This window comes from Macaca mulatta, chromosome 9, assembly GCF_049350105.2.
Source record: "Macaca mulatta isolate MMU2019108-1 chromosome 9, T2T-MMU8v2.0, whole genome shotgun sequence".
Taxonomy (NCBI): domain Eukaryota; kingdom Metazoa; phylum Chordata; class Mammalia; order Primates; family Cercopithecidae; genus Macaca; species Macaca mulatta.
The window spans coordinates 125754121-125780823 of NC_133414.1; the positions used below are offsets into that span (position 1 = coordinate 125754121).

Consider the following 26703-nt stretch of genomic DNA (forward strand, 5'->3'; position numbering starts at 1 on the left):
CTGAATCTGGGTGGAGTTAGAAGACAGGCAGTTCGTGCATTACAAGGGGATCGTAGCCTAGATGTTGCAATTAGAAATAAATCATCATATCCTTCCTGCTAGAGACCTTTGCCTGAATTTAGCTTCTGATTAACAGAGCCTTTCTTTTCCCCCTCAGTCAAAGAATCTCATTCATAACTAATATATTCTGCAGGTGACATCCTGTCTCGCATGGTTATAGATTTGCTTTAATTCAGGAAAATCAGCTGTAGACATTGTTTTACACGAAGTTAACAGAAATTAGGTAGGATGGAAGGTCATATCATTCAACTCACATCACTGGCTATATCTCCAGAGGCCCGGGCAGCCTGGAAGGGGAGCGCTTCTATTGTCAGCTTGTAGCCTTGAGCACGAAGATTATGCCAAGACTCTTTGTATTTTGCCTAAAGTGGGAACACGTATAAATCTTTTTTAAAAAATTACATGAATCAACGAGCAGAGGCCACTCCTTTCATTTATAGCATGGTGTTCTAGAATCGATTTCTGTTTTGTGCAGCAAATCTCATTAGTACACACCCTGGGTACACTCACGAACTCACATTTGTGAGAAGGTATATTTAACAAGGGCATCTAAGCTACACATTTTAAAAAGCTTCTGTGAAGGCCAGAAAGGTCAGTGTTGGGTCACTTTACTGATGCAGACATACATGGCTTTGGAGCATGCTTGAACTTAAGCAACAAAACGACTTACGTCACTCAGGTTGGCTGCATTCGTTTTTGCTCGGATGAACTCGGGCAGACCCAGGGTCATTGTATACTGGTGTCTTGCATCCTCTCCAGCTGCTTTATATAGGCGCTGGGCAAAAATAATAATAATAATAATAATAATAATAATAATAATAATAATAATGATGCAAGAGATAAGTGCTGTGCATTTCTGCAGTGCTGGAAGTCCCTCAATGGCAGTTGAGGAAACACGATAGCAAAGAAACATTCATTGTGTCATGGATACATCTCCAGTCTTGGGGAAGATGTTTATTTCAATAAAGACAATCTTTCATGAGTCAAGTCGAGTGATGTAAAAGGAATATGTAAGGAATGGCATGTGCTTTGCTGAATAATAGGCCAATGAAAGAAAAATAAATTTAAGAATACTCCCGAGGTTCTTTATATTGTAGACTTTGTCCTTGAGGACACAACATAAAGGTCATACAAAGACCTGGGGAATTTAGGAGAAGGGAGGTGGAAGGGACGTCTCCAAACCCTTGCCTATACCCTTTACTAAAGCCCCAGGATCCTTTCCGCTGGTGAATCACACCAATGCTGCCCTGGATGGCCTCATCTTGTACAAAAACATCCATTCTTGTGATTAGAAATGGGTCTGTGAGCCGGGCACGGTGTCTGATGCCTATAATCTCAGTACTTTGGGTGGCTGAGGCTGGTGGATCACGAGGTCAGGAGTTCAAGACCAGCCTGGCCAACATGGTGAAACCTCGTCTCTACTAAAAATACAAAACTTAGGGCCGGGCGCAGTGGCTCACACCTGTAATCCCAGCACTTTGGGAGGCCGAGGTGGACGGATCACCTGAGTTCGGGAGTTTGAGACCAGCCTGACCAAGATGGAGAAACCCCATCTGTACTAAAATAGAAAATTAGCCTGGTGTGGTGGCAGGCATCTGTAATCCCAGCTGCTTGGGAGTCTGAGGCAGGAGAATTGCTTGAACCCAAGAGGCAGAGGTTGCAGTGAGCAGAGATCGCGCCACTGCACTCCAACCTGGGTGACAGAGCGAGACTCTGTCTCAAACAAACAAACAAACAAACAAACAAAAATTAGCCAGGCATGGTGGCAGAAGCCTGTAATCCCAGCTACTCAGGAGGCTGAGGCAGGAAAATCGCTTGAACCCGGAAGGCAGAGGTTGCAGCAAGCCGAGATACCACCACTGCACTCCATCCTGGGTGAAAGAGCGAAACTCCGTCTCAAAAAAAAAAAAAAAAAAAAAAAAAGAAAGAAAGAAAGAAAGAAAGAAAGAAAAGAAAAGAAAAAGAAAAAGAAAAAGAAAAAGAGAAAAAGAAATCAGTCTATGGTTGCTGAGTTCGCTAAGGCCAGAGGCCAGGAGAGAAGGCATTGTTATCCCACAGCACAAAGCTCATAAAGTAGGCAGAAAAGATTAAAAAGGAATTTAAAAGTGATACTACCACTCTAAAAGATCATGAATTCCATCCCTTATCCCAAGCTGCCATTTCTTACTTTTCAGTTGGAATAAGTAGGAACTAATAGTGTAAATAACCAAATCTCAGCTGACTTCTAGAAGTTAGAGTCAGAAGGAGAATCTTAAAAACTAAAGATACAGTCAGAAGGAGAATCCTAAAACCTAAAGGTGGTTCAAAATGTAATTCTCTGCCAAGCTCACCTATTTTGAACCTGTAAGAGAGCCACTATGAATAAGTAGAATCAATGAGGCTGGAATGATCATTTTACGGAATGAGATTCCCTCCTTTGCACCTACCCTCTGCTGGATACATGAAAGTGTAAATTGGGTAAATGGTGAGTGAGAAGAGGAGAAGGTAGAGAATTGAGAAGCCTGACAAACATCTTACAATATAACTGTCCTTGGATAACCACAAATCCTCCCACATCAGATTGACAATGTAAAATTGGTTAACCAATATTTGCCTAGACAGAACAAATGAATTATAGACCAGTACTTCTCAGACCTTCATGTGCCAAAGAATCATCTTATGATCCTGTCAAATGACCATTTGGAGTCAGTAGATCTGAGGTTGTGCCTTGCCAGTATGCTCCCAGGGAATGCTAATGTAGCTGGTCTGGGATTGCACTTGGAAAGTGAGACTACAGACGATCCCAGATTCCCAACTGGGCTTTCATTTCCTCTGGAAAATGTTTAGGCTCCATATAATGACATTCTTTTCTTTCCAAACCTCCACATAAACACCCATGCTCTTTCTCACCCCATACACATTCACATGTGTTTTTAACAATCTAGCAATTTTTTAAAAGACCATTCCAAAGCCATCGGGAGATTTTACCTCATTCGTTATCTGGTTGCTGAACTTCGCATGAAGGAGGTTGGGAGTGTCTGTCACAGCTGTGTACTTGAATGAGTGGGGATGCTGCCGATATTTACTCTGAATTCACACATAAGAAGGGAAGAAGACAACTCCGTAAGGGATACAAACCAGAAGCAGAACCAGTTCTTTAAGCATTAGCCATAAAGCCTCATTTTGCAAAGGTTGCAAGTCTATCACTCCAGAATCAGGTTGTCACCTGCCTTTGTGACCGCAAAACTCACTGGGATGAGGAAGCAGGGGGAGGACAGGATGGACTAAATCAGACCCTTCTAAATGGGAAAGGGAGATTTAGTTCTTTGCCATGAATGTGAACTTGACTATTTAAATTTGTGGTTTGTTCCAGATCTTTGCTGGACAGAGACCCAGTGCTCCTCCGCCTTGATGGCATACCACAAACTGCAGCTTAAAAAAAAACAGACATGCTGGGTGTAGTGGCTCATGCCTGTAATCCCAGCACTTTAGGAGGCCAAGGTGGTGGGATCCCCTAAGGTCAGGAGTTCGAGACCGTCCTGGCCAACATGGCGAAACCCTGTCTCTACTAAAAAATACAAAAGTTAGCTGGGCATGGTGGTGCACATCTGTAATTCCAGTTACTTGGGAGGCTGAGGCATGAGAATTACTTGAACCTGGGAGGCGGAGGTTCAGGAGGCGGAGGTTTCAGTGGGCTGAGATCGCACCATTGTACTCCAGCCTGGGTGATAGAGTAAGATTGTCTTTAAATAAACAAACAAACAAACAAACAAATAAATAAATAAATAAACTAACTAACTAAAAAATAAATAAAAATAAATAAAATTTAAAAATAGGTGTGCCTACACCCCACCCTGAGAGACTGGGATTCAGTAAATTAGTCAGTGGGGCCCAGGTCTCCGCATTTCTTAAGGTTTTTTGGTTCTGATGCACCATGGGGTACAGAGACCACTTGCTTTAGAGATTTCACTGGAAAAGCAAAGCATGAGGTTAAATCTAAACTTCCCTAGTAGGCAAAATATAAGCTTATCTGAGTACTCAGGCTGACTGCCGAACACCTTTTACTTCCAGTACTGTCCATTATCCCCTCTTGTCCCTGCATCTACCATGAATAAAAGTCCAGTCACCCTCCCAGGGGTGAGCAAGATTCCCCAGGAAATCAGAAAGCTTAGAATTCTAAGACTTCTGTATTTTTAACAAGAAATTATCACCATTTCAAGCTTGTACATATACAGCTGCCAGAAAAGCACAGTGCTTAGATTAGTGCTAATCCTCACAAAAATTAAAAGAGAGGGGTCTGAGTATACCCATTAGACTAATTAAGAAGTGGAGGCTCAGAGAGGGGTAGGTCACTGGCTTGAGGTCACACAGCAAATCAGTGCTGGCCTGGAATGTCAATCTCTCTCTGTTGGTCTTCAAAGCCTGCTTTGTTTGCACTGTACCACAGGGCCACTCTTCAAAGGGACACAGGGAAAGAATATCTCATGGGCCAGTGAATAATCCTTGTATGTTAATAGAGGAACCGACTCCATATCCTCAAAGCTGTCTTAAACGGCATGCAGTCTGAAGGGAGAATCCAGTAAGAAAAAAAGAAAAAAAGGCCAGCCCAGGGGTTAGGCAGTGAGTCACTGCTGCTAAAAGTTTAACATCCAACTGGCTTTAGTGGTAAGAAACAAACTGATTGGCTGGACGCAGTGGCTTACGCCTGTAATCCCCAAACTTTGGGAGGCCACAATGGGCGGATCACTTGAGGTCAGGAGTTCGAGACCAGCCTGGCTAACATGGTGAAACCCCATCTCTACTAAAAATATAAAAATTAGCCAGGCATGGTGGCACTCACCCAGGAGGCTGAGGCAGGAGAATCGCTTGAACCCAGGAGATGGAGGTTGCAGTGAGCTGAGATCATGCCACTGTACTCCAGCCTGGGTGACAGAGCGAGACTCCATCTCAAAGAAAGAAAGAAAGAAAGAGAGAGAGAGAGAGAGAGAGAGAGAGAGAGAGAGAGAGAGAGAAGGAAGGAAGGGAAGGAAGGAAGGAAGGAAGGAAGGAAGGAAGGAAGGAAGGAAGGAAGGAAGGAAGGAAGGAAGGAAGGAGAGAGAGAGAGAAAGAAAGAAAGAGACAAAGAAAGAAAGAAAGAAAGAAAGAAAGAAAGAAAGAAAGAAAGAAAGAAAGAAAGAAAGAAAAGAAAAGAAAAGAAAGAAACTAACTGATTGTCCCCTGCTGTGGAAATATGCCCTGGACACTCAACACCAGCATCCACAGTTACCTCACTGATGAGTTCCGATGCTTTCTTCCTCCCTTCAATCTCTAACGTGCCTGGAATGACACAGGCAACGCCTCGCATAAAGTTCAGGTCCGACCGGTACAAATTCTAGAAGGAGTAATAAATACAAAGAATCAGAAAAGCCAAGCTCTCTGAACAAGGAAGCAAAGCAAAACCAGAGGTCTCAGGACACAGCATCTGACAGCGTCATAATTAGAACTCAAGGTTGAACCCGTCCCTCCGGATATATTAAACTCAGCCAACACACAAACGCTTCTTGGTAAATGCTCACTAGCGGGGAAGCAATGTAGGTCAGAAGAAAATAATTCTGCTGTCACTTGTCTCAGTGTAGCTGTTCCAGGGAAGCAAGACAGATTTTTATTTTAATGTGGGCTATCAAAAAATAAACACTGAAGCGGATTGTGGTTAGAAAGTCAGTTGTCTTGGGGCAAATGTGGAAATGGTCTAACAGGTCTTCTAAAACAAAATCCAGCAGCAGCGGATGGCATTAATTAATCATGGGTTAAGAAAGAACTAATAAATAAATCCAAAAGAATCTGGCAAAGGCCTGCCTGAGTTCCTGTGGGTGGGGGCCAGTGTGTGTACCTGAGTGATTTGGGCTGACAGTTTAAAGAGTCCCCAGATTCACTCCCCTTCAGCCAGTGAGGTGCCCCCTGGGCGTGCTGCCTTCCAATCGCTATCACAACCAGAGGCTGGGCAAGCGAGGGCTCCGCTCAAGTGACAAACGGGCCCCCGAGATAAGCGTGGCAGCTCCCTCGTTCCTACAGCTGCTCTCAGTTTCCTGACAGTTTATGTCATTCAGTAAATGCTGTACACAGGCATAAAATCCAAACAGACGACAGACACCCAGATCTGAGTGCCGCTCAGATCGCAGGCACTGCCAAACCAGGAAAGAGATTTGATGCGGAGTTTTCCTTTCCTAAGCAGGCCCATTACCTGCAAATTTCATAGCATGGAAACCTAGCAAACTGGGGAATAAGTAGAGAACAGGATGTGGATGCCGGTTGGGGAGAACATTCTGGCTCTCCTTGGGAGTGAGGAAGTCTCCAATGCCTCCTGACCCTCCTGGGCCTGTCTGCTTCAGAAATTGGGCATCAGGAGTGAGAAATGCATGTCAGAGGAGTACAAAGACTCCTCAAAGGCCCCCAGGGAGGGTCTCCAGGGCCCTGATTTCCCTCTCCTCTCCCTGAAGTGCATCAGTCCTGACAGGTTCTGAGTAGCCTCTCCCAACAGATCTTAGCCCTCCTCAGAAGGTGGGTGGCACAGGAATGCATGAAGCACCAAGAGGAATCCTTCCTGCAACTTGAGGCCAGAGGCAATATCATTGGCAAGTCTTAAACATGCACAACCATGAACCTGGAGGGCATCTTTGTCATTCGAACCTCAAGTTCAAATCCCAGCACTCCCTTTCTCACTATAGCTGTGTGATCTTGGGCAAGATATTTAACTTCTCTGCATTTCACTGTAATTTCTCTGTAAAATAAGGATAAACTAATGATATGGGCTGACTGTGAGATAATCCATAAAACAATGCTTAGAGTGCAGCAAAAAATAATAAAGGGTGGTTATGATTAGATTTGCGTAACTGTGCTTAAGGGCTGTGCAGGAACTCTCAGACTGGGTTTCAAAATACGACTTGGGTTTAGGATTTCTCATTTCTAGAGATTTCACTGAGCCAACAGGAGCTTGGAGGTCACTGCCTTGAGGGCCTGAGAGAAGAAGGGCCCCCGAGAAAGAGGCCAGGTCTCCTTACCTCGCTCTGCAATTTGTGAGCTTTCTTGGCACAGCTCAGCCTCAGGTCTTCTGCCAAGGAAGTGTACTGGGGCAGTGGATGTTTGTAGTCCTGGTCGCTGGCCAGGGTCTGAGCCTTCTTGGCATGCACCAGGGCAGCCATGTCCAACGGCAGATGGAACTGCGCCTTTGAGTGTTCAAAGCCTTTCTTGTAATTCACCTAGAGGGGTAGACAGAGCAACAGCGGCTATTTCAAAGCCACTATTTGCAACGGGACCATCAGGGGGGGCAACTGCAATGCAATTGTCCGGAGGTAAGCCCAGGGGAAGTTCTTGGCAGGGACAGTGCTCCTTTCTTGCAGAGACTGGCCTAATAAGCAGGACTTGTCTCTAGGCCCTGACACTTACTACCCCCAGCTCCTGGAGGTCATTGATCTGGATGAAGACAGCCCACGGTTCCCTCATTTGGGGAACATACAAAAGTTCAAGTAACAGTAAATAATGTCAGTGATTCCCTTGCTCAAATTTTAGATCTTTCTATTTTTCAGAGGCAAGAAGATGCATCGCTCCCTGCCCACCATATTTTCTCCCATCATCCACTCAAGTTCAGGCATGAGGGATTCTCCTCTCACACTAGCTAAGGAAGAGCTTCTTCAAAGCATTCAGTGATTTTCCTCATCAACGTGGGAGCCGGGAACAGTGGGGAGATGCTTGGAGAGTCAGTCCTTAGGGATAGGCGTTCCCAAAAACCCAACACACATTCTGGGAGAGGGAGGGGACCCATTCCAAACCATAGGTTCCACTATAGTCCTTGGAGGAGCTGTGTTTAAAGGTCTGGGAAACTCACTCTGGAAATAATCAGATGCAGAATCACCATCTCTTCCTCATCCTCCTTTTTCCTTCCATTGTCTTTCATTGCTCTGGCCACCCCTCCCTGACCTGCTAACCCCACTTCCATTCATTCTGTCCTCACCCCTAGCATAATGCCAAGGACAATTCATATCCAACCTCATATTCTTAGGTCAGCAACTCAGGATGGAAAGGAAAAAAAAGTTATGAATGGGGAAACTGAGGCAGAATACAAAATGGCAGAGAACATGTGAAGTTGTGGAAAGACCATGAGAGGTAGAGCTGGCTCCACGGCTTGGCTCTGCCCCTATCTAGCTGACCTTGGACAAGAGACTGAATCACTCAGAGTTTCTACTTCCCTATGAGAAAATAAGGAAGAATAACAAGATGGAGTTCCTAGAGATAGTCTGACAGTTAACTGAGACACTGTATATAAAAGCACTTAGCCCTCTGTAACATGCTGGATACAGATTTCATCACCAATGTTAGCCAACTCACATATGTGCAAGGAGACAGCGCCTACCACACATTTGCCAGTCTCCAGAGGGTCATAACCCACAATGACAGGGTCATTGCAAACTCAGACGCCTACAGGGGACAGGTCGGTAGCATAAAGGAGTAAAGCAGGAAGTGAAGAGGAGGGTGGCTGCCTGGCCTACTGCACGGATCCCTTCTAAATGGAGCTGTTGGTCAGGAAGCCACTTCAACCAACTGTAGCCTTAAGGAATCCAGGTCCAGCTTCTGGCCGGAGGCCTAACACTTTTATATAAAATTTTCCATTTTTTAAAATTTGCAATTAATCCACTCTGCAGACCAAATGAAACACCTCTGGAGGCCAAACCCAGCCCAGGGTCAAATCCAGACGAGTGGCCAGTGACCACTGGTCAAAATCATAGAATGCCCAGCCCAGAAGGGAACTAAGGGGTCAACCAGTCCGGCACCTCATTTTTACAGAGGAGGAAGCTGTAGCCTGGAGGGACAAGTGATCTAACAATGTCACATAGCAAGTTAGTAACAGAACCAATACCCACATCCAGAAGGACAAATGAGGTTAGGTTGCTGTGCAGTGAGCACTGTCAGGTGGGGGGCCCACAGCCCTGATGCCTCTCCCCCCACTTACATCACTCTGCAGTGAGGTCGCATACACTGAATGTGCAAGGCTGATATCATCTTCCAAGCTCCGGGAACCAAGCATCTGTCCTTTCATTTTCTCAAATGCCTCTTTGTATTTGTACTAAAGGGAAAGAGAGCGGGAGAGAGGAACAGCTCAGGGATAAGGGACACAGAATGGAAGAGGTGGGCAATGGGTGAAATGTTTTGTTCTTTTGACAGTGACTGGGTGAGTTAAAAGAAAATGCGCGGGAGTCGTCAAAAGGGCTATTCTTTCATATGCAAGACTCCCAATGACTAAAGGGCTCGGCTGTGAAATGGCAGGACGCATTAGCACGTGGGCGGCCCCGCGCTGGAGGAAGGTGGGTGCATTGTTAGCCATCTCTTCACGTGGACTCTCTTTATGAACACCTTGGTGAAGGGTGCATTTCATCTGCCCAGGGTCTATGTTTACAGTCCAGCATTTGGCTTTGTATCCCAGGCTGGGGAATTTTTTGTTGCAAGATATGTTCTTTCTCATTGGTCATTCCCTGATTGCCCTGACACAGTCAGTTCAGGGAGGACAGGGAATTATCTACAGGCAAAAGAAGGCAAGGGTTAAGGGCAAAAGGAGTGAAAACCGGTTAGTGTTGAACATTGTCACAGGAATGGGGTGAATGCTTACATCACTTATGATTTCACCAGAAGCCTTTGCTGCTTGGAATGGAAGGGCATCCAACCTCAGTTTATAGCCACCCTCTCGAAGTTTGCTCCAGGATTCCTTATAACGCGTCTGTCGGGAAGATGTGCACAGGGAAATACCTTTAAGCGACCTGGTGGTTTCCTAAACTCTGCCTTACCAAACTGGGAATCTGGTTGGTGGTGGTGGGTCCCCTCCCTCCCTGGCCAGTTGGAATTAGAGATCATGGTGGCTTAGCTAAACCCACATGAGTTGGATCCTGCCTTGTGCCCACCATTGGAGGTGGGCAGGGGATGCAGTTGAGCGGGGACAGGTTGAGGCATAGAGGGGAGGGGAAGCAAAGGCTTTAGAGTCAAACAGACACAGATTTTTCTAAGCAGCAATTTGATTGGAAGAAGGAGGCACGAGATTGCATATGCATAGTGCTTTATGTCAGATAAAGAAAAGTCAGACGTCTCTATCAAAGAACAGAAATGGTGGGCAGGGGAGCTGACAGATTTTGGAGAGGAGGAGTTAAGCCCCAGGTCTTCCCTTGGTATAGCCACTGTATATACTCAGCTATATTCTGATGTTCCCACTTTCCAGCTCCTCCAAACCAATGCTCTTTGAACTAGGCAGAGAATTTTCCCAGATCATTCTTTCAAATGAGCGGGACTCTTCTGCAGGACCAGCTATGTAGTGTGCAGGGCCCAATGCAGATGAAAATGTGGAGTCCCTTGTTCAAAAATGTCACATATTTCAAGGTGGTGATGGCAGAACATGAAACTAGCTCAGGGGCTTCTGAGCACAGGGCATTGTGTGCCTGCCCATGACTAGCCCTGCTCTCCTGTCATTAAAACGCGTGCCTCTTGGGTCAGACTCACCTCACTGATATTCATGGCATTCAGCTTGGCCAGCAGGACTTCAGGGAGGTCAGCAGTTGGCGTGTAATGATGCTTTATGTTTTCTCCTTGTTCCCTGTATAATCTCTGTGGATGGAGGGAGGTTTTGCATGAAACCTAGAGCCCATTCCACGCAGCCACAAGCCAGGTGACGCTCCAAGAGACCAAGCTGCAGTAGCTGCCACCTCCTCATAAAGACACGATCTCGGGCACCCTGCCTCCACCCAGATTTTACAGTTAGCATGGTGGCATGCGTGTCATTTCCAAGCTCTGCTTCCTAGCTCAGAACATGACAAGCTGAAGCATTCCCCTCAGTGAATGCCCCACTCACAGTAAACTGCTAAGATGGGTGTCAAATGAGAAAACGAGGTTTACTTAACACCTAGTAATAATTTGGTGATTAACTATCAGCTATGAGAGGGCATCAAGATACAGAAGGTGAGAAAGAAGATGGCTCTTGTACAGGTGAGGTTTTCTCCTCCCTATCTCAATCCTCCTCCGATCCTCCATCTCAAATATTCTTCCCCTAAGACATGACTCCTGGGTGGGTCTGGGACTCCGTTCTCCCAGAGCTCTGACCCAAGCTTCGGATGTCCTGGTAGTTAATAATGACACACGCAGTTGGCATCGGCCACCAGAGAAAGTTTCCAAACAGGGCTTTTCCATCCCAAATCTTATCAGATGTGTCCAAGTTTCTACGTATCACAGCAGTGCCCCCTAGAGTTGGCTAGGGTAAGGAAGAAACAGGTATTGTTTTTCTTCATACAGAAGTTCTTGTTTGACCATCTGTGTTTCTCAGAAATCAGTTTGATTCTGATGGGCTGATTATGAAGAAGTTATAAATTCCTAAATCCATAAGCTTGTAAATCATCCCATCCCAGATTCTGACAGGCACTCAGGCTGTTTCAGAATGCCTGTCAAATAAAGCGGAGCCAGAATCATTTGCTCAATTGGGAAACAAGGAAGAGAATTTTGAAACCTATACCCTCAAGGTTTGTAAATTTTCCTCATGGAAAGTTGAATGGTTTAAAGGTATTTAAAAGCCAGATTTTCCCTGCACAAAGATCCATGGGTTTCTCTTAGTAGAATCAGCCAAACAGGGTTAATCTACATCATAAAGTGATTTTTTTCAGGACTTCATCGTTCACTTTAGTCTCCAGCCGACCCTGCAACCCTGCACCCCAGCCAACCTTTCCCACAGAGGGAAAAGGGTCAAATCTTGGTTTCACATCCTAAAGGAGTATGGGGAAATGGCTTGAAAGTTAGTCTAATGTATATAAATCAGACCCAAATCATGTTCAAAGTCTCTGGGAAATTCATAGAGCAACAATTGCTGGCCTTGGGTCCTAAAGAGCTCTAAGCACAGCGTCAGGATTCCAATTACCAAGAATTTCACCCAGTTCTGAAAACAACACTTTCAGAGCAAAGGAGAAGGGAAAACGGCCTCACCACGAATAAATTGGTGAGACATGCAAATGGGAAGGAGGGCGAGCATCTTGGGGCAGTGGGGTGGTGGAGCCCCACTTGGCATTCTAAGTGCAGTAACACCCCCATTTGCATCCTAATGAGGAAGCACCCCCACTAAGGGAGCCTCTGCAAAGGACAGGGAGCGCCTTCATCCTTAGGACAACAGAAGGAGAAAACCCAAGAACCCCTCCGCTTCAATCGCAGTGTTGAAAGAAGAGCCCACTCTTAGAGTCATAATGTATATACATTATCACTTACATCCACTGCTTGGGTATAACTAATTCTGGCCTGGACCATCTCCGGAGTGTCTTTAATACTGGTAAACTTCAAAGCATCTGGATGCTGACGGTACTTCTTCTGTTGAGCAGAAAAAGATCAAAGCTGTGAATTTTGTGCTGCTCTTTCATGCCATTTGAAAGAGAAAATCATAGGTTGCTTGAGATTAGAGTGAATTTGTGAACATAATTATTATTCTGCTTCCTCCATCTTTATATCCTAGGTGCCTTCAGGTTAATATTTGTTTCAATTTAAGAATAACCTCATGTCAATTAACATTAAAGTATTTCTACCTGGTGCAAAGAAAACATCTCCAAATTAGATTATACTAGTAAAAGACTGTAGGATACACACTTAGAAAAGGATTCTTTTTATAGGCTTCAAATACTTTGTCGCAGTTGTTTACATATCTTAGTTTGGGTCTTCTAAGCAAGAAAGAGCATTCAGAGCTACATTTATCCATTTAAGCTTTCTATTTTCCTTCCACAAAAAAACACCGGCAGACATTATCGCAGTCAAAACCCTCACATTTAGCAGCCCCCAAGTGTATGCCGTCCAGTCACGTTAGAGCCTAGTTCAGTTAACATAGGAAATAATTCTTCAAAATATTACAGTAACAAGAAAAAGGATGCCATTATTGAAAAGAGTCGTCACATAGTTTGAAGGACACTGAAGCAAAAAAACAAAAAAAAAAAAATCACAAAAATGCTGGCAAAGACCTAGATACCCAATTTTGAAGTATTCTGAAAATCTGTTTAAATTAATTTCTTTTTTAAAAATCAAAGTACTTTTCTAGGAGACTGAAACCATTATGACTTTAATGAGATCACAGAGTTTATGCTTTCCAAAACAGAATAATTGTCTTAAACACACTCTCCTTTATCTGGTTGGATTTTTGTATATTGGGTTGTCTTAAGACGACACAGATCAATAGACAGCTAAATCGAGCTCACCACCTGTTTCTGTAAATAAAGTTTTATTGGAACATGGTCACGCTTATTCACTTACATGTTGCCTACGGCCATTTTCCAGCTAGTTGTGACAGAGGCCATATGACCTACAAAGCCAAAACTGTTTACTATCTGGTCCTTCACAGAAAAGGCTTTCTGACCTCTGCTTTGGAGCGTAGGTGTGCGTGAGAATTTGTGGCTCTTTCAACAGTGCCAGGCATTCTCTCTGGAAGTTAAGGAGGTGGCCCAGGCTGGACGCAGTGGCTCATGCCTGTAATCCCAGCACTTTAGGAGGCTGAGGAGGGTGAATCACCTGAAATCAGGAGTTCAAGACCAGCCTGGGCAACATGGTGAAACCCCGTCTCTACTAAAAATATAAGAATTAGCTGGGTGTGGTGGTGGGCGCCTGTAATCTCAGCTACTCAAGAGGCTGAGGCAGGAGAATCGCTTGAACCCGGGAGGCGGAGGCTGCAGTGAGCCAAGGTCGCTCCACTGCACTCCAGCTTGGTTAACAGAACAAGACTCGTCTCAAAAAAAAAAAAAAAAGAAGAAGAAGAACAAGGTGGCCCAATTCGACACTAACTTGTAAATGTGACAGCCTGACATGAGATGGGGGGGAAAGTTGCTGAAAGATATCTTGCTTTACTTATTAAAGTTTGAGGACTAGCATGCGATAAGCCCATCAAAGAGGATAAGCAAATTTGTTGAGAAAGTATGCACAATGAGGTGACTAACTAACAGCTGTGGGATACATGGTCCCCTGAAGATCCCTTGGCTGCCAGATTTGGACACATGAAGGAAATCATCTTGAAGTCTAAATTATGCAAATATGGTCTTTAGTCTTCATTTCCTTTTGTGAGTGAGCCCAATATTGAGAGTTTGGGATCATGAATCTTCAAACCTAAATGTTTATTCCTACAAGTTCTTCACATTCATCCTCCCAGAGGGCCTCTCCTGAACTAGAATGAACAAATTAGAGCAGTGCTATTCCCATGGAGTTCCCAGGGTCTTCTGAGCCTTGAGTGTTGACCAAGGTCCCTAAAAATCAGGCCAATCAACATAAGGCCACTTTTTGAAGTCAACTCTACAGTGTGCCAGGTAGTGAGAATGACGTTCCATGGGAAAATACTAATGCTGGACGGGTGTGTTTGAAAAACCAACAAGGGTGTCTTTCTATTTTAACTATAGGTTCAGAAAGAAAGCTTTCTCCTCAAAAAAAAAAAAAAAAAAAAAATTCCAGGAGGCTCATTGCCAAAGCTAACATCCTGTGGGACTATGGCCATTATGGTCCCCTTCCCTCCCAGAAAAGTCTAGAAAGACCAGGTTACTCTGAAGACAACTAGGCAAATGCTCACTTGTCTTCTGATCAAGTCTCCCCACAAGCAAACATAAAGAGCATGGGTGTGAATGGTCTGATGGTGTCCAGCCTCCTGGGAGCTTCGTCCTGTGCCGCTCCAACAGGGACAATTCTGCTCCCTGGGGGGCATTCCGCAATATCTTGATCCATTTTTGGTTGCCACAGAGGGCACTACTGGCATCCTTGTAGGACGTCCTGCTAAACATCTTGCAGGGCACAGGATAACCCCACAACAAAGAAAAATCAAAATGTCAATAGCGCCGAGGTTGAAAAACTCAGAAAGAGCTGCTCAATGACACCATCATGAAATATGAAGAAACAACTTTTTGCAAGCAGTGATGCTGTAGGTTCCAGTCAAGGTGGCTATAAGTAGGCAGAACTGAGTAAACTGAAGTGAGACCCTCCCTCTAGAAAGAACCATGTCACATGGTGACCACCACGTGAATATTCAAAAACTGTTGACTCTGTGGCAGAAAGGGAGAGGAAGAAAATGTGCCTAAAGTCACCGAAGGGCTTTTTGGGTGCAATAAATGTATCTTTTCATCATCTCTCCTGTGTTGCTTCATTAAAAAGGTAAGTTGGTGGGTAGCAATTGAGCTCTGTTTGATTGTCATTATTATTCATAATATCATTTGTCACCCACTTTGTTTTTGCCAGGGCCCCTACTGGTGTGTGTTTCGTATGTGGTTTCCCTCTAATTACCAGCCCTAGTCTGGGTTTTGAGGTCTTTCATGTGGCTTTGCCTTTTTCTTTGCCTTTTGAGTGGAAATTATTTTAATTTTATACAGAGACGCCACACGCCTAATGCAGCCAGGCCCGTTACAGGCTGTCAGGAAATCTCACCTCACTAATGAGTTCTCCTGCCTTCTTCGCCTGCTCCACATTTAATGACCCGGTGGCGACCCAGCCCGTGCCTTTCATCCACTTCACATCTGCCCTGTATTGGTTCTGACAAAGGAGAAAGAAAGAAAAAAAAAAAAAGCAGGCCATTGTTGGTGCACAGACATTTAAAGGGCTATTAGTGGCTCCCGACACAGCCTTGGTGCCAGCTGAGTCAAATTAGATGCCACTTTTGTCTTACGCATTTCTGCACAGTCACAGGTAGGGCTCCCAAAAGTCAATTAATTTCCCCTTTAATTGGAGGCATCCCTTGGGACAGTGGCTTTAGGCCCCACCCAACACTACTGGGGGTGGCGCAGGAGGGGCAAAACCAACCTTGCCCCTCATTACGGAAGAGTCTACTCGGAAAGAAGCACGTCCTCATTGTCTGCATTACCAGTTTTCTTGTTTAAAATGACACACGGGGGACAAGAAAATGAGAATTCACAACAGAACCCAGGTGGGCGCTATTTGAGGGAATTTCACAAGACAGCGGAGGCTTCCCACAGTGCCAATTCCTTCCTGGCCACCTCGGTGGGAGGGCAGGGTGTATTTCTTCTCATTTCTTTAGTTTCCATTGAATGAGTAGTTTTAATGGAAAGTCATTTAAATGGACACTTCCCTAAAACTAGCATATCATCATCTATCATGAAACAGCTCTACCAGGAAGGGTGTGTCTACACACACACACACACACACTTCCTGTGTAATAGTCTGACTGCAGCTGACCTGCCTTCTCAGTTCACCCCCATTCTTGTGCAAGAGTCACCTGAAGACAGAAAGCAGAACTGGGAGGCGAGGATCAGGAGGAGGGGGAAAGGGTTATTGAAGATTAGCGACCTACCCATTCCAAAAATGGGAACTACCAAAGTCGGGGTGAGTTATCAGCGACGCTCTCCCCTAGCAGGCCACTGCTAGGAGTGACACAAAGATACTTCCCCCCGGCAATAAAAAGAAACCTGGAAAACATATGTAGGCCAGAATTCCAAGAAGGAAAAAGTAACTCTATGATTTCTTCTGTTTGTTAGTACAGAATCTAAAATCAGCCTAGTTTGAATAAAAGTTAAACCACTAACAAAGTAAAGTGTTGCCACTTAGGGATCCAGAAACAGGTGTCCCATAGCATAAATAGTTGCGTTGAATGGCTTAGGGAAACACTTGCACTAGCACACACACAACACACACATACACACACATGTGCACACACTCACACAGAGCTTACATCACTCTGTAAGCCATAAGCCTTCTTGGCCCATTCCACCTTCATGTCTGTGGGCAAAGCCGTGAAGTGATGTGCCGCCGTCTTGTAGCCTATGTCTGTGGCTAAATGCTGAGCTTTGCGGGCATGCACAAGGTGGACCATGTCCAGGGAGACGTGGCATTGGGATTTGGTGTCCTCGAATCCCTTCTTGTACTCCAGTTCACTCTGCAGCTTGGACATTTGCAGTGAGTGGCTCATTTGCGAATCTCCCTGTACACCTTTTGCCCCAATGAGCTTCCCTCTGGATCTCTCATAATCCTCCTTGTACTTCACCTAAATAGGAACAGAGCAGGGATACGTTAGACTCTCCTAAAGGAATTGTTAGGCTTCAGACTCCATGTATGAGAGCTAAGACAAAGCCATTGGACAGAATCCTATTTGAACTAGAGTCAAATGAAAGTTTGCCTTTTTTGAACATCTGATATATTTTCTTTCATCAGTGAAAGAAAATATTATTACCCATTATTTCCCTGTTCACCTCAGCTGCCAGAAAGCTCAGAGTTATAAATAAAAGTAGCCATGAAATGAAAACCATACAGAATAGCCAAACTACAATTGCTGCTAATGAAAGGAACTCAAATTAAAAGATAACTGGAGTACATATATATTTGGGGAAGTATGAGCGAGGGGCAAAAAGGAGCACATGGTTTGAAAAACAACACTAGGTCGAGAGTGACAAGGACCCGAAGCAAGAATAAATATGAAAAAGTTGTGAAAACTGTCAGAAGGCACCAGTGTGGGGCATGATTTTCAACATTATCATTGCTTCAGTCAGTGGTAGATTCATGTTCTACTCTCAGCTCTGGCAACAACAACAGTATCAATATCTGCCACCCCTTATCGAACCCATGGTAGAACCAAGCACGGGACGAGGCTGTGTAACTGAAGTGCATCCACAGACCAGTGCTGATCTGTAAAACGTTACCGACTAAGAAGAAGATAAAGGGCTTATGTCAGAATGTAAGCCAACCACATCACCAAGCCAGTTGTTTTTGGTTTAGCTGATCTTTTTTGGAAGCAAGACTTTCTCGATGAAGGAAGCAGAGTTTGACTTAAATCCTGGCTCAAGCTCCTTTTCTCACATCCGACTCCTAACAGATTGCATTAGTCTATACAATACTTCATGTACATCAATTCATTCCATTTCCTTGTCATTATTTTGCAATTACCAATTTACCAGCAAGTTAACTGAGATTTTTAAAGCTTAAACAACCTTCCTGAAGTAACAATGCTAATGGATGACAGAGGTGGGATTTTATACAAGGTCTATCTGACACCAGAGCCCTGTATTAACCATTAACAGACCACAATGTGCTTAGAAAGTCATGGAATGTCTCTGGGCATCAATTTATCTGTAAAGTGAGAAATCTGGATTCTTACTCCTGCTACTACTACAAATAGTAAGTCATCACTTACTGAAAATCAATGTGTGGCAAGCAGTTATTAAATAGACAGGCACGGATGTGATTATCTCATTGCAAGGTTAGGGCTATTATCTCCATTTTATAGATAAGAATCCTGAGGTTCAGAGAGATTAAGAACCTGCCCAGACACTCAGAGAATCTCCCAGGTATAAAAACACAGGATTCTGCAGTCTCTTTTACAAGTTGGGGACAGACTCACCTCACTAGCCAGGTCCCTCTTGGCTTTCGCTGCCAGGAAGGTCAAGGAGTCAAGACGTAGCTCAAACCCTTTTGCCTTCTGGTTTTCCCAGCTGCTCTTGTACAGTTTCTAAGGGGATTTAGGAGAGAAGGTGAGGGGGTTTTCATGTGAAAGGGTTCTCATGTGAGAACATTTCTCTAGACTCTAATGACCATTCTAGGAAAGCAATATTGATTATTACATTCTTCTCTGAGAGTCACAGAAATCATGTCATCTGAATACAGCCAGGCCTTCTTCCTGCCTTAAGGCCTCTTAACACATAGGGCTTCAATTAAAAAAAAGCAGAAATTAAACTCCAGAAGCCTTAACAAATACTAGGAGTTTTCGTGGAAGTCTTAAAAACATGCCAAAGGTAGGATAGCATAGCACAACACAGTGACGTTTCTGAGAAGTCTATTCTCCATCTCCGTCCATGCACCCCACCCGGTCAGCAGCAGCTCCAGCTGCACCTCTTTCTCTTTCCTCCCACCTTCCCCCAGCCTCTAGTCCACCTGGGTCTTTTCCTTGCACCTCCCGTTCTCTCTCCTGCTCTTATCTCCAAATTTCAAGATCTTTCTTCTGGAAGGCTCCTTTCCCTTTCTGCATGTGAATCAATTTAACCTCTGCTTCTCCTCCCAATTCTCCTCCCCATCTATTTCTCAGATGAGGAACCCAAAGACCTGGGAGCTAAGCAGGGACAGCGAAGAAAACACCTTCCCCAGAAGATACAGACAGGAGGAAAGTTGGAACTATGGATACTTTCATGACTAACAGCTACCACTGTGCACTTGCCTCTGAGTGCTTGATGTGTAGAGACTCACTAAAACCTCATGACAACCCGATGGGACTAATGTTGGCATCACTTTACCAATGGGACACCTGAGAACGAAGAATTTGCCCAAGGTCACACACCTAGTAAGTGGCAACCAAGGATCAAACCCAGACCATTTGGAGCAAATGTCTGAGCTCTTACTCCCCTCTACCACGATTATGCTGTTTCAACTCTGGCACCTAGAATAACCCCTACATCCAACCCCAGGATACATTCAGTGGCTGGAGTCCTCCACTAGCCCATTCCTGTGAAAGTTGTCCTCCTCTCCCCCTAAAACACTGATCAGGAGCCAGATCTGCTGGGTGAGCTGTTTTTACAACAAACAGATGTATGTAACCTCAGTTGACGCAGACACTATGCCATGGCTGGTGGGCTTGGTTTACCAGGTGGCTATACACAAAGGAGAGCAGAGTTCATGCTGCCCACTCCCTCTCTCTGTACCTCGCTGAGATTTGCAGCATTGGCTCGGGCCCGCAGGAAGAGGGGCTCGTCTTTGCTGATGGTATACTGATGGACAGACTGCTCATTTCCTGCCTTGTAGGCCACCTGTTGAGAGAGAGCACTGAGTCAGGAACAGGTGGCAGGGGCGAGGTGGGCAGGGTGGCATCCCTCATGGTGTCTCTGTCTGGTTGGCACTTCTCTGACTTGCACAGAAAGTCCATTACAAAACCCACCAGATCAGACTCTGAGTGACAGAATACAGTCAAGGAGAGATGATGAGAGAAGGAGAAGCAGTAGGGAGGAGCTGGGAGAAAAATGTGGCAGGGAGCCAACCTGAAAACCCCTCCAAGGTTTCTCTTTTCACACCTTAACTTTGGGATGGTATCAACCTCCGCAAATGTTGGTATTTACACTATCTGTGGCCCTAAAAATACCCCACCACGGGGTTCAGAGTAGTACAGACTCCCCAGGTGGGAAAAATAAGAAGCATACTCTGCCTCCTTCCCCTCCATAATCAACCTTAATCCATTCATGGGTACTGACACCAGGAAAGTGAGCATGCGTGGACATCTCCTCCATGGCAAACTTATCATTCTTCTTTTTCTCTCCTTGCTTCCCCTCCAGCCCCAACTTGAGTTTCCAAACAGTGGCTTTCTGCTGACTCTGAGTTATGCTGATAGTATCCTTTCTGGCAAGTATATCTCACCTGGACCTTTAGGAAGGAACGCTAGGAAGGTCCCAGACAGACTGTGGCAACTATGGTCCTGCTTGGTGTAGAGAACTAATCTGTAAATAATGTGTGTGGTGCTTCTTTGTTCTGGCCCCATAAATAAGCTTATGTGGGTGTGACCTGCTCACACCCCAAACACAAATGTTGTCCTCCTCCAAGATAATTCTCTCCAGGCTCCAGAATTAGAGAGTCTTTGACGAGAGATAGGAGACAGAAGAAAAAGGGAACTAGAGAATACTGGAAGCTGAAAAGGAATAAAGTCAGCCCTGCATCTATCCCTTATAAAATCGGGGGAGATGGTGGTGGATGAAGCAAGGGCCCTGGTGTCCAGTTCCAGAAACGGCCTGGAAGCCTGGGGAAAGCTGGGTCCAGCCTATTTAAAGGGAAGGCTCTTTGGTTTCTGGATCATGCCTGGGCAGCACTTGCTGTTGTCCCTGAAGGATCCCAGGCCCATGACACAGCAGCTTGGTGGAGAAAGGGCAGCCCAGGACTCACCCCACTCTGTAGCTCCTGGCTCTTCTTGGCGTGCTCCATCTGGGAGCTGTTGGTCACGCTGGTGAACTTCAGCTCATCGACCCTCTGCCGGTAGTTTTTCTGTTTCCAAAGGAAAGGGACCCCACAGTATTAGGACTGGGTTACCCCTACCGCCCTACACATGCGCACGCACACACACACACACACACACACACACACACACACACACATACTTTCTGTGGTCCAAGCATTCCCTTGGGAGGAATGTTCTAGTTGATCCTGCAGCTTGAACAGAACCACACAGCCCTGAGATCACCTGATCCACTGAACTTGTTTTAGTTGCTATTACTGAATGGGAAATGTAATTTTCCTCTTCAGTAACCCTGTATTTCACCGTGTGCCCTGGGGAGGTATACATTTTATAAATATAGACCTGACATAGGAGGGTGAGGTGGAGGAAACTTGGACTTTACAATGATGAAGACTGAGGTTCAAATCTTGCCTGTTCATCCTTCCAGCTTCATCACCTCTGGTACATCACTCAATCCAACCTAAGCCACCCTTGCCTGGAGTGTACAATGAGGACAACAGTAGAAGCTACTTCAGTCTAGTGTGGAGCAGAGGCTTCAACACCATGTTTTACGTGTGAGTCAGGTCCCTGGGACAGTGTCAGGACATAGACATTGCCATGGTGTTATCATGATTGTCCAGGAAGCAGAAGCTTTAAGGAAGGAGACACAGAGCCACAGACAGAAGCCTGTGGTCAGGTGGAATTCGCCTTCACAGTTTCTGATTTTCCAGATCATTGAGGTCTTGTCCTCGTAGTGTCCCCATCTCACAGCCACAAATTAATTGGTAAATTTTCAATGTGCTAATTCTGTCCCCCCTCAGGGACTTCTTGTCTTTCCTGAAGATTAGCTCCTCTGGCTTTTCCATTGAAACTGCCAAAGTTGCTGGGAAAGGTGGCCAGTGAGGACAGCGTGTGGAAGCAAAAGCTTCACATGGCAGGGAGATCAGAGATGAGCTCACAGCCTGGTTCTGGCAAAATTCCCCATGCCATCAGCAGGAGGGTTATAGCAACCACCGGAACCCAACATAGTGACTGGAACACTGGAAACTCCAACTTTTCTGCCTTTAGGGGAAAAAAGTTCTAGAGAAAACATTCCAAAGAGACTTCTAATTTTCCTCCCTAGTTCCACTGTGTTGAATGGGAAAACTCCTTCACCACATAACTGAAGGGAGTCATATTGCTCTGCCATTGTTGGAAATTCCTGGTCATCCCAGACTATGCATTGGTCAAATCACAAGTACTTCCTGAGCAGCCAAGAATCTACTCCGTACAGAGCACAGAGGAACATAAAAAGGGTGAAGGAGATGATATCCTCCTGGCCTTGGAGGAGCTTAAGAATTAGCAGGTAATACAGGAAGTGAGATAGAAACTGACATTCCTGAATCTCAAGGACCAACTGGCTACATTCTCTCCCCTCTGCTGCACCCCTGTCCAAGATAGATGGGGCTCTGGTTGCTCCACCTGAACTTTAGTTAGTCTCCAACAAGCTAGGTAATGAAAGCCCTAAAGGGCTATGCTTTTCTCTCTACCTCATTCTACATTCTAAGCCTAAATATGTCTATCTCAGAGGAGGGTGAGTACAGTGGGAATATAAGAGTACATTACAAGATATGCTTTTGAGATGCAATACTGTCTCATGGTCAAGAGCGAGGGCACCAGATCAAACACCCTGGGGACAGATCCCAGCTCTTCTACTTACTAAAAGTATAACTTCAATCCCGCTTTCTTCATCTGTAAAATGGGAATATTAATAGGATAATCATACCATCTAATCACATAGGACTGTGGTGACCTATACGTTAACAGTACGTATATAATACACCCAAAGTGGCGATTCAATAATGATTATCAGTCCATAAATGGCAGGTATTATTATCACCATTATTATCATTTGCAAGAGATATGCCGACTCAGCCTTCTTGGCCCTGAAACAAGAATCCCCTTTGAAGATTCCAAACAAAGTTCCTGAAATAGTGACACTTCCAAATGAAATGTCCTTCAGAAGTCCTCCTCTGCCTGATGCCAGAGCCAGCTTTCTATGGCATAAAGAGAGGCAAGGGCTTAGAGCTGCAGGCACCTGGGAGCGTATCTGATCCAACCTCTTCATTTTTATTTTATTTTGTTTTGTTTTATTTTTTGAGATGGAGTCTCGATCTGTCACCCAGGCTGGAGTGCAGTGGCACAATCTCAGTTCACTGCAACCTCTGCCTCCCAGGTTCAAGCAATTCTCTTGCCTCAGCCTCCTGAGTAACTGGGATTACAGGCACATGCCACCACACCTGGCTAATTTTTTTTGTGTCTTTAGTAGAGACGAGGTTTCACCGTGTTAGCCAGGATGGTCTCCATCTCCTCACCTCGTGATCTGCCCACCTCGGCCTCCTACATTGCTGGGATTACAGGCCAACCTCTTCATTTTTATATGAGGGAAAGAGGATCAGGAAGGTTAAATGACTTGCCTGAAATCTGCAGTGAATTTAAGGCACAGGCATAATGAGAACGTTATCCTCCAAATACTGGACTCTCTGATTCAAAAGGAATCACACGCTGCTCACTTAAGAAATGCTGTTTTCCCAGGTGCTGTATATTACACCTTTCTAAACAAAATTATTCTTTGGATGCAACTGCTACTCAAAGTAAATAGGTAGGCTTCTTTAATGACACCATCTCAGGAAGTTTAAGGCTGTGGAAAGTTAGCTGAGAATGCACTACAGGTGTGAAATGAAGTACTCCCACTTTGAATCACACCCAGAATAAATCTGGGGGTAGAGAAGGGGAATTAGAGGCAAAGATCACCCTGCGTGAGTCAGGGGCTGAGGACTACTGGAGGCCAGAGGCCCAAGTGCAGGTTACCTCGCTAACCAGCTGTCCGGCCTTCTTGGCTTGTTCCAAGTTGAGACTCCCCTCTGTCAGCCACCCAACTCCCTTCATCCATGCCAGGTCGGCCTTGTACTGCAGCTACAAGAGAAAAACCACAAAGCTCTCATTGGGCACATGGATAGAGACAGGACAGAGTTGATGGGAGACTTAGGAAGATCTTGATCCTGCATTTGCCTTCCTGGAAGAACTGCTCCCTGATCCTTTATGATCAGGCAGGTCTCCACTTGGGAGATACAGCCACTGGGCTCACTTTGTAACGAGAGTAGCATGCTCTACCTTAGTGCTGAGACACCGCAACCTTAGCAAAAAGAGTGTTTCTCATATTTGTTGACCAACGGCCTTTCTTTGCCAACCTGCTAAATTTCCAGGATTTATTTATCATTTTCAACATTTTCTTCTCCTTGACTGGTCCCCATCACCAATACATCTTGACTTAAGAATTAGCTGTGAGCCCTGATCCTCCACCCTCCAGTCTCCATTGTGTCAACTATATCTCTACTTCCCCATCTGTCCTTTCTGGCCCCAGTACATTTCCTGCAGTTCTTCCTAGTCTTCCAAGTTTTATGTAAGAGACTCATGCACAGGTTTGGAATCACTCTGAAAGCATGTCCAACTGCAAGAGATGCATGAAGAGAACTGGCAATGTGCAGACTCACCTCGCTCTGGAGCCCATAGGCCTTCTTGGCCCACTGAGTCTTCATATCTTCGGGCAGCACAGTGTATTCATGCAGTTTCTTCCTGTAGTCCAGGTCACTGGCAAGAGCTTGGGCCTTCTTAGCATGTCTGATGTTTACCATATCCATGGGCAGGTGAAACCGGGTCTTACTCTCTTCAAAGCCTTTCTTATACTCAACCTTGAATGTACCAAAACAAGGACTGTTTTGTTAGTTGAAGCTTGCCCTTTGCAGGAGTGATATGAAAATGCAGGAAAGATTTCCAGGCTTTTGGGAGCAGGAGAATCGGCACCCTTCTGTCAGAAAGGCGTGACCCAAGTCTTGGCTCTGAAAGGCAGCACCATGAGGGAGCTGAGGTTCCACACTACTTTGTTTTTGGGAGGACTGTCTCTTGCCAATGCTAAACCTTTTTACCCGGCTGCTCCAGGAGAAAACTCTATTCCCAATTCTCATAGATGCTTTAAGAGAAAGAATAAAGAAGCTTGGGCTGCAGAGCCAGACAAGCCTGAGTTCAAACCTGATCTGCCCTCTAACAGAAGGTGACCTCTGGAAAGTTATGTCACCTCTCTAACGAGTCTAAGGACTCGTTTCCCTCTGGGAGACTGTTGTGATAAGTAAATGAATAATAGCTGAAAGATGCTTAGTACAGGGACTGTCACATAGCAAACACTTGATAAATGTCAGCATGCCAATAACAACGGTGGTTTGGTGGTGACGATGATGGTGGTGATAGCGATGGTGGTGATGGTAGTGATGATGGTGATGATGGCAGCAATGATGGTGATTGATCATTGTGACGATGACAATGGTGATGGTGAAGGTGATGGAGATAGTGGTGATGATGGTGGTGATGATGGGGAAAGACAGTGTGCTATAGTAGGAGGAGTGTGGTGCCACGTAATAACAGTTCTAGGGTCTAATTCACTACCCCTCTACCACTACTGCTGACTACCATATGGCTTTGGGAAAGATACAACCTTTTTGACCCCCAGTTGCTCCAACTGCACATATGAAACATCAATGTATTCTGTCTAAACTGAAGCCAAATTCTCAATGCCTCTTTATGCTTCATGACTATGCACTTCATTTGGCTTGTTCTGTAGACACGTCCAAAATGGCAACCCAGATGCCAACTCTCTTCTATTCAAGCTGTGGCTCTTTAATGACTCATTGGATAATTACATCCAACTGTACCATCACAGCAGTGTAAGTTGGCCTCACAGCTTGGAGCAGGCAATCTTTTGTGTCTTTTTCCCTATTCAGCATCAGCAGGGAAGACTTGATTAGAAACCAGGTCTGTCTCTTCTGGCAGAATTCTCCTTCCCCAAAGCCTTTTGGTAAGTGACATTTACCAAGGTTTCTTTCCAGCCATTACAGTTGTTTACAAGCATCGTCATTCTGATTGGCTGCAGCCTGGGAGTCCCTGGCTCGCTAAATATTTGAATACCATATATGTTGTAACCACAGGACCAGGACAGTGCCACAACAAGCAGGATGCTTTGCTCCATTAGGGAGAAACTTATTATGTGCTGTTCATTCTTATAGCCCCAGGGTCTCACACAGTGTCTTGCCCATAGTAGTCACTTGGCAAACATTTGTGACATGAATAAATGCAACTGAACACCTTTGTACCTTGATCAGCAGATGCTGTCACCCTTAGGGCCACGCTCCTCAATCATTTAAAGAAAAGAATATGCTTTGGCAAAATAAATAAACCAAACTTCTTACACAAGCCAGGAAAGAAAAGAGTTGCAGGTAGAAGTCAATAAAAAGGTAACAGTCCCAGGTGAAGTAGGCCCAGGAAAAACTTTTAAAATAACACAACTGTAAGTGAGGGGTTGGGGGTTAGAAAAAGAGTTTACCTCACTGCTCATCTTAGCAATCTGCAGGGAGTGTAGAAGCCTAGAGTCGGCTGTACCCGTGGCTTTGCCTTTTGTCTTTTCATATTCTTCTTTATATTTAATCTTGAGAGAAAGAAGAAGGTCTACTGTGAGTGAGAGAGAAGCTTTGCCGTCTATGGGGCTCTGGTTTTAACAAGTGCAAGGGGAACAATTCTGAAAAAACACCTCCCAATCTTTCACAAATCCAGAAAAAGATTAAAGTATTGAGATGTTTACAATGTTAAGAGTCATTATTTTTTTCGGCAGGACCACTGACATTTTATTGGAACCATTTCTTATGCATTCTTGAATTAATGAGAGG

General features: G+C 45.0%; 1 protein-coding gene across 8 annotated transcripts in view; it reads right to left on the reverse strand.

The window, feature by feature from the left end:
- Positions 1–26703, reverse strand: part of NRAP (nebulin related anchoring protein) — a 76806-nt gene that overhangs the window by 16628 nt on the left and 33475 nt on the right. For all 8 annotated transcript variants that reach the window (XM_015148212.3, XM_077947539.1, XM_015148214.3 and 5 more), the window contains 17 exons: positions 26364–26465; positions 24484–24681; positions 23801–23905; positions 20902–21000; positions 19677–19781; positions 18386–18493; positions 16724–17035; positions 15466–15570; positions 12298–12396; positions 10555–10659; positions 9677–9784; positions 9023–9136; positions 7077–7274; positions 5306–5410; positions 3028–3126; positions 731–835; positions 315–422 (listed from right to left, as the gene is read on the reverse strand). In XM_015148212.3, the coding sequence (XP_015003698.3) occupies positions 315–422; positions 731–835; positions 3028–3126; positions 5306–5410; positions 7077–7274; positions 9023–9136; positions 9677–9784; positions 10555–10659; positions 12298–12396; positions 15466–15570; positions 16724–17035; positions 18386–18493; positions 19677–19781; positions 20902–21000; positions 23801–23905; positions 24484–24681; positions 26364–26465 (2175 nt within the window). The remainder of the gene's footprint in view (positions 1–314; positions 423–730; positions 836–3027; positions 3127–5305; positions 5411–7076; positions 7275–9022; positions 9137–9676; positions 9785–10554; positions 10660–12297; positions 12397–15465; positions 15571–16723; positions 17036–18385; positions 18494–19676; positions 19782–20901; positions 21001–23800; positions 23906–24483; positions 24682–26363; positions 26466–26703) is intronic.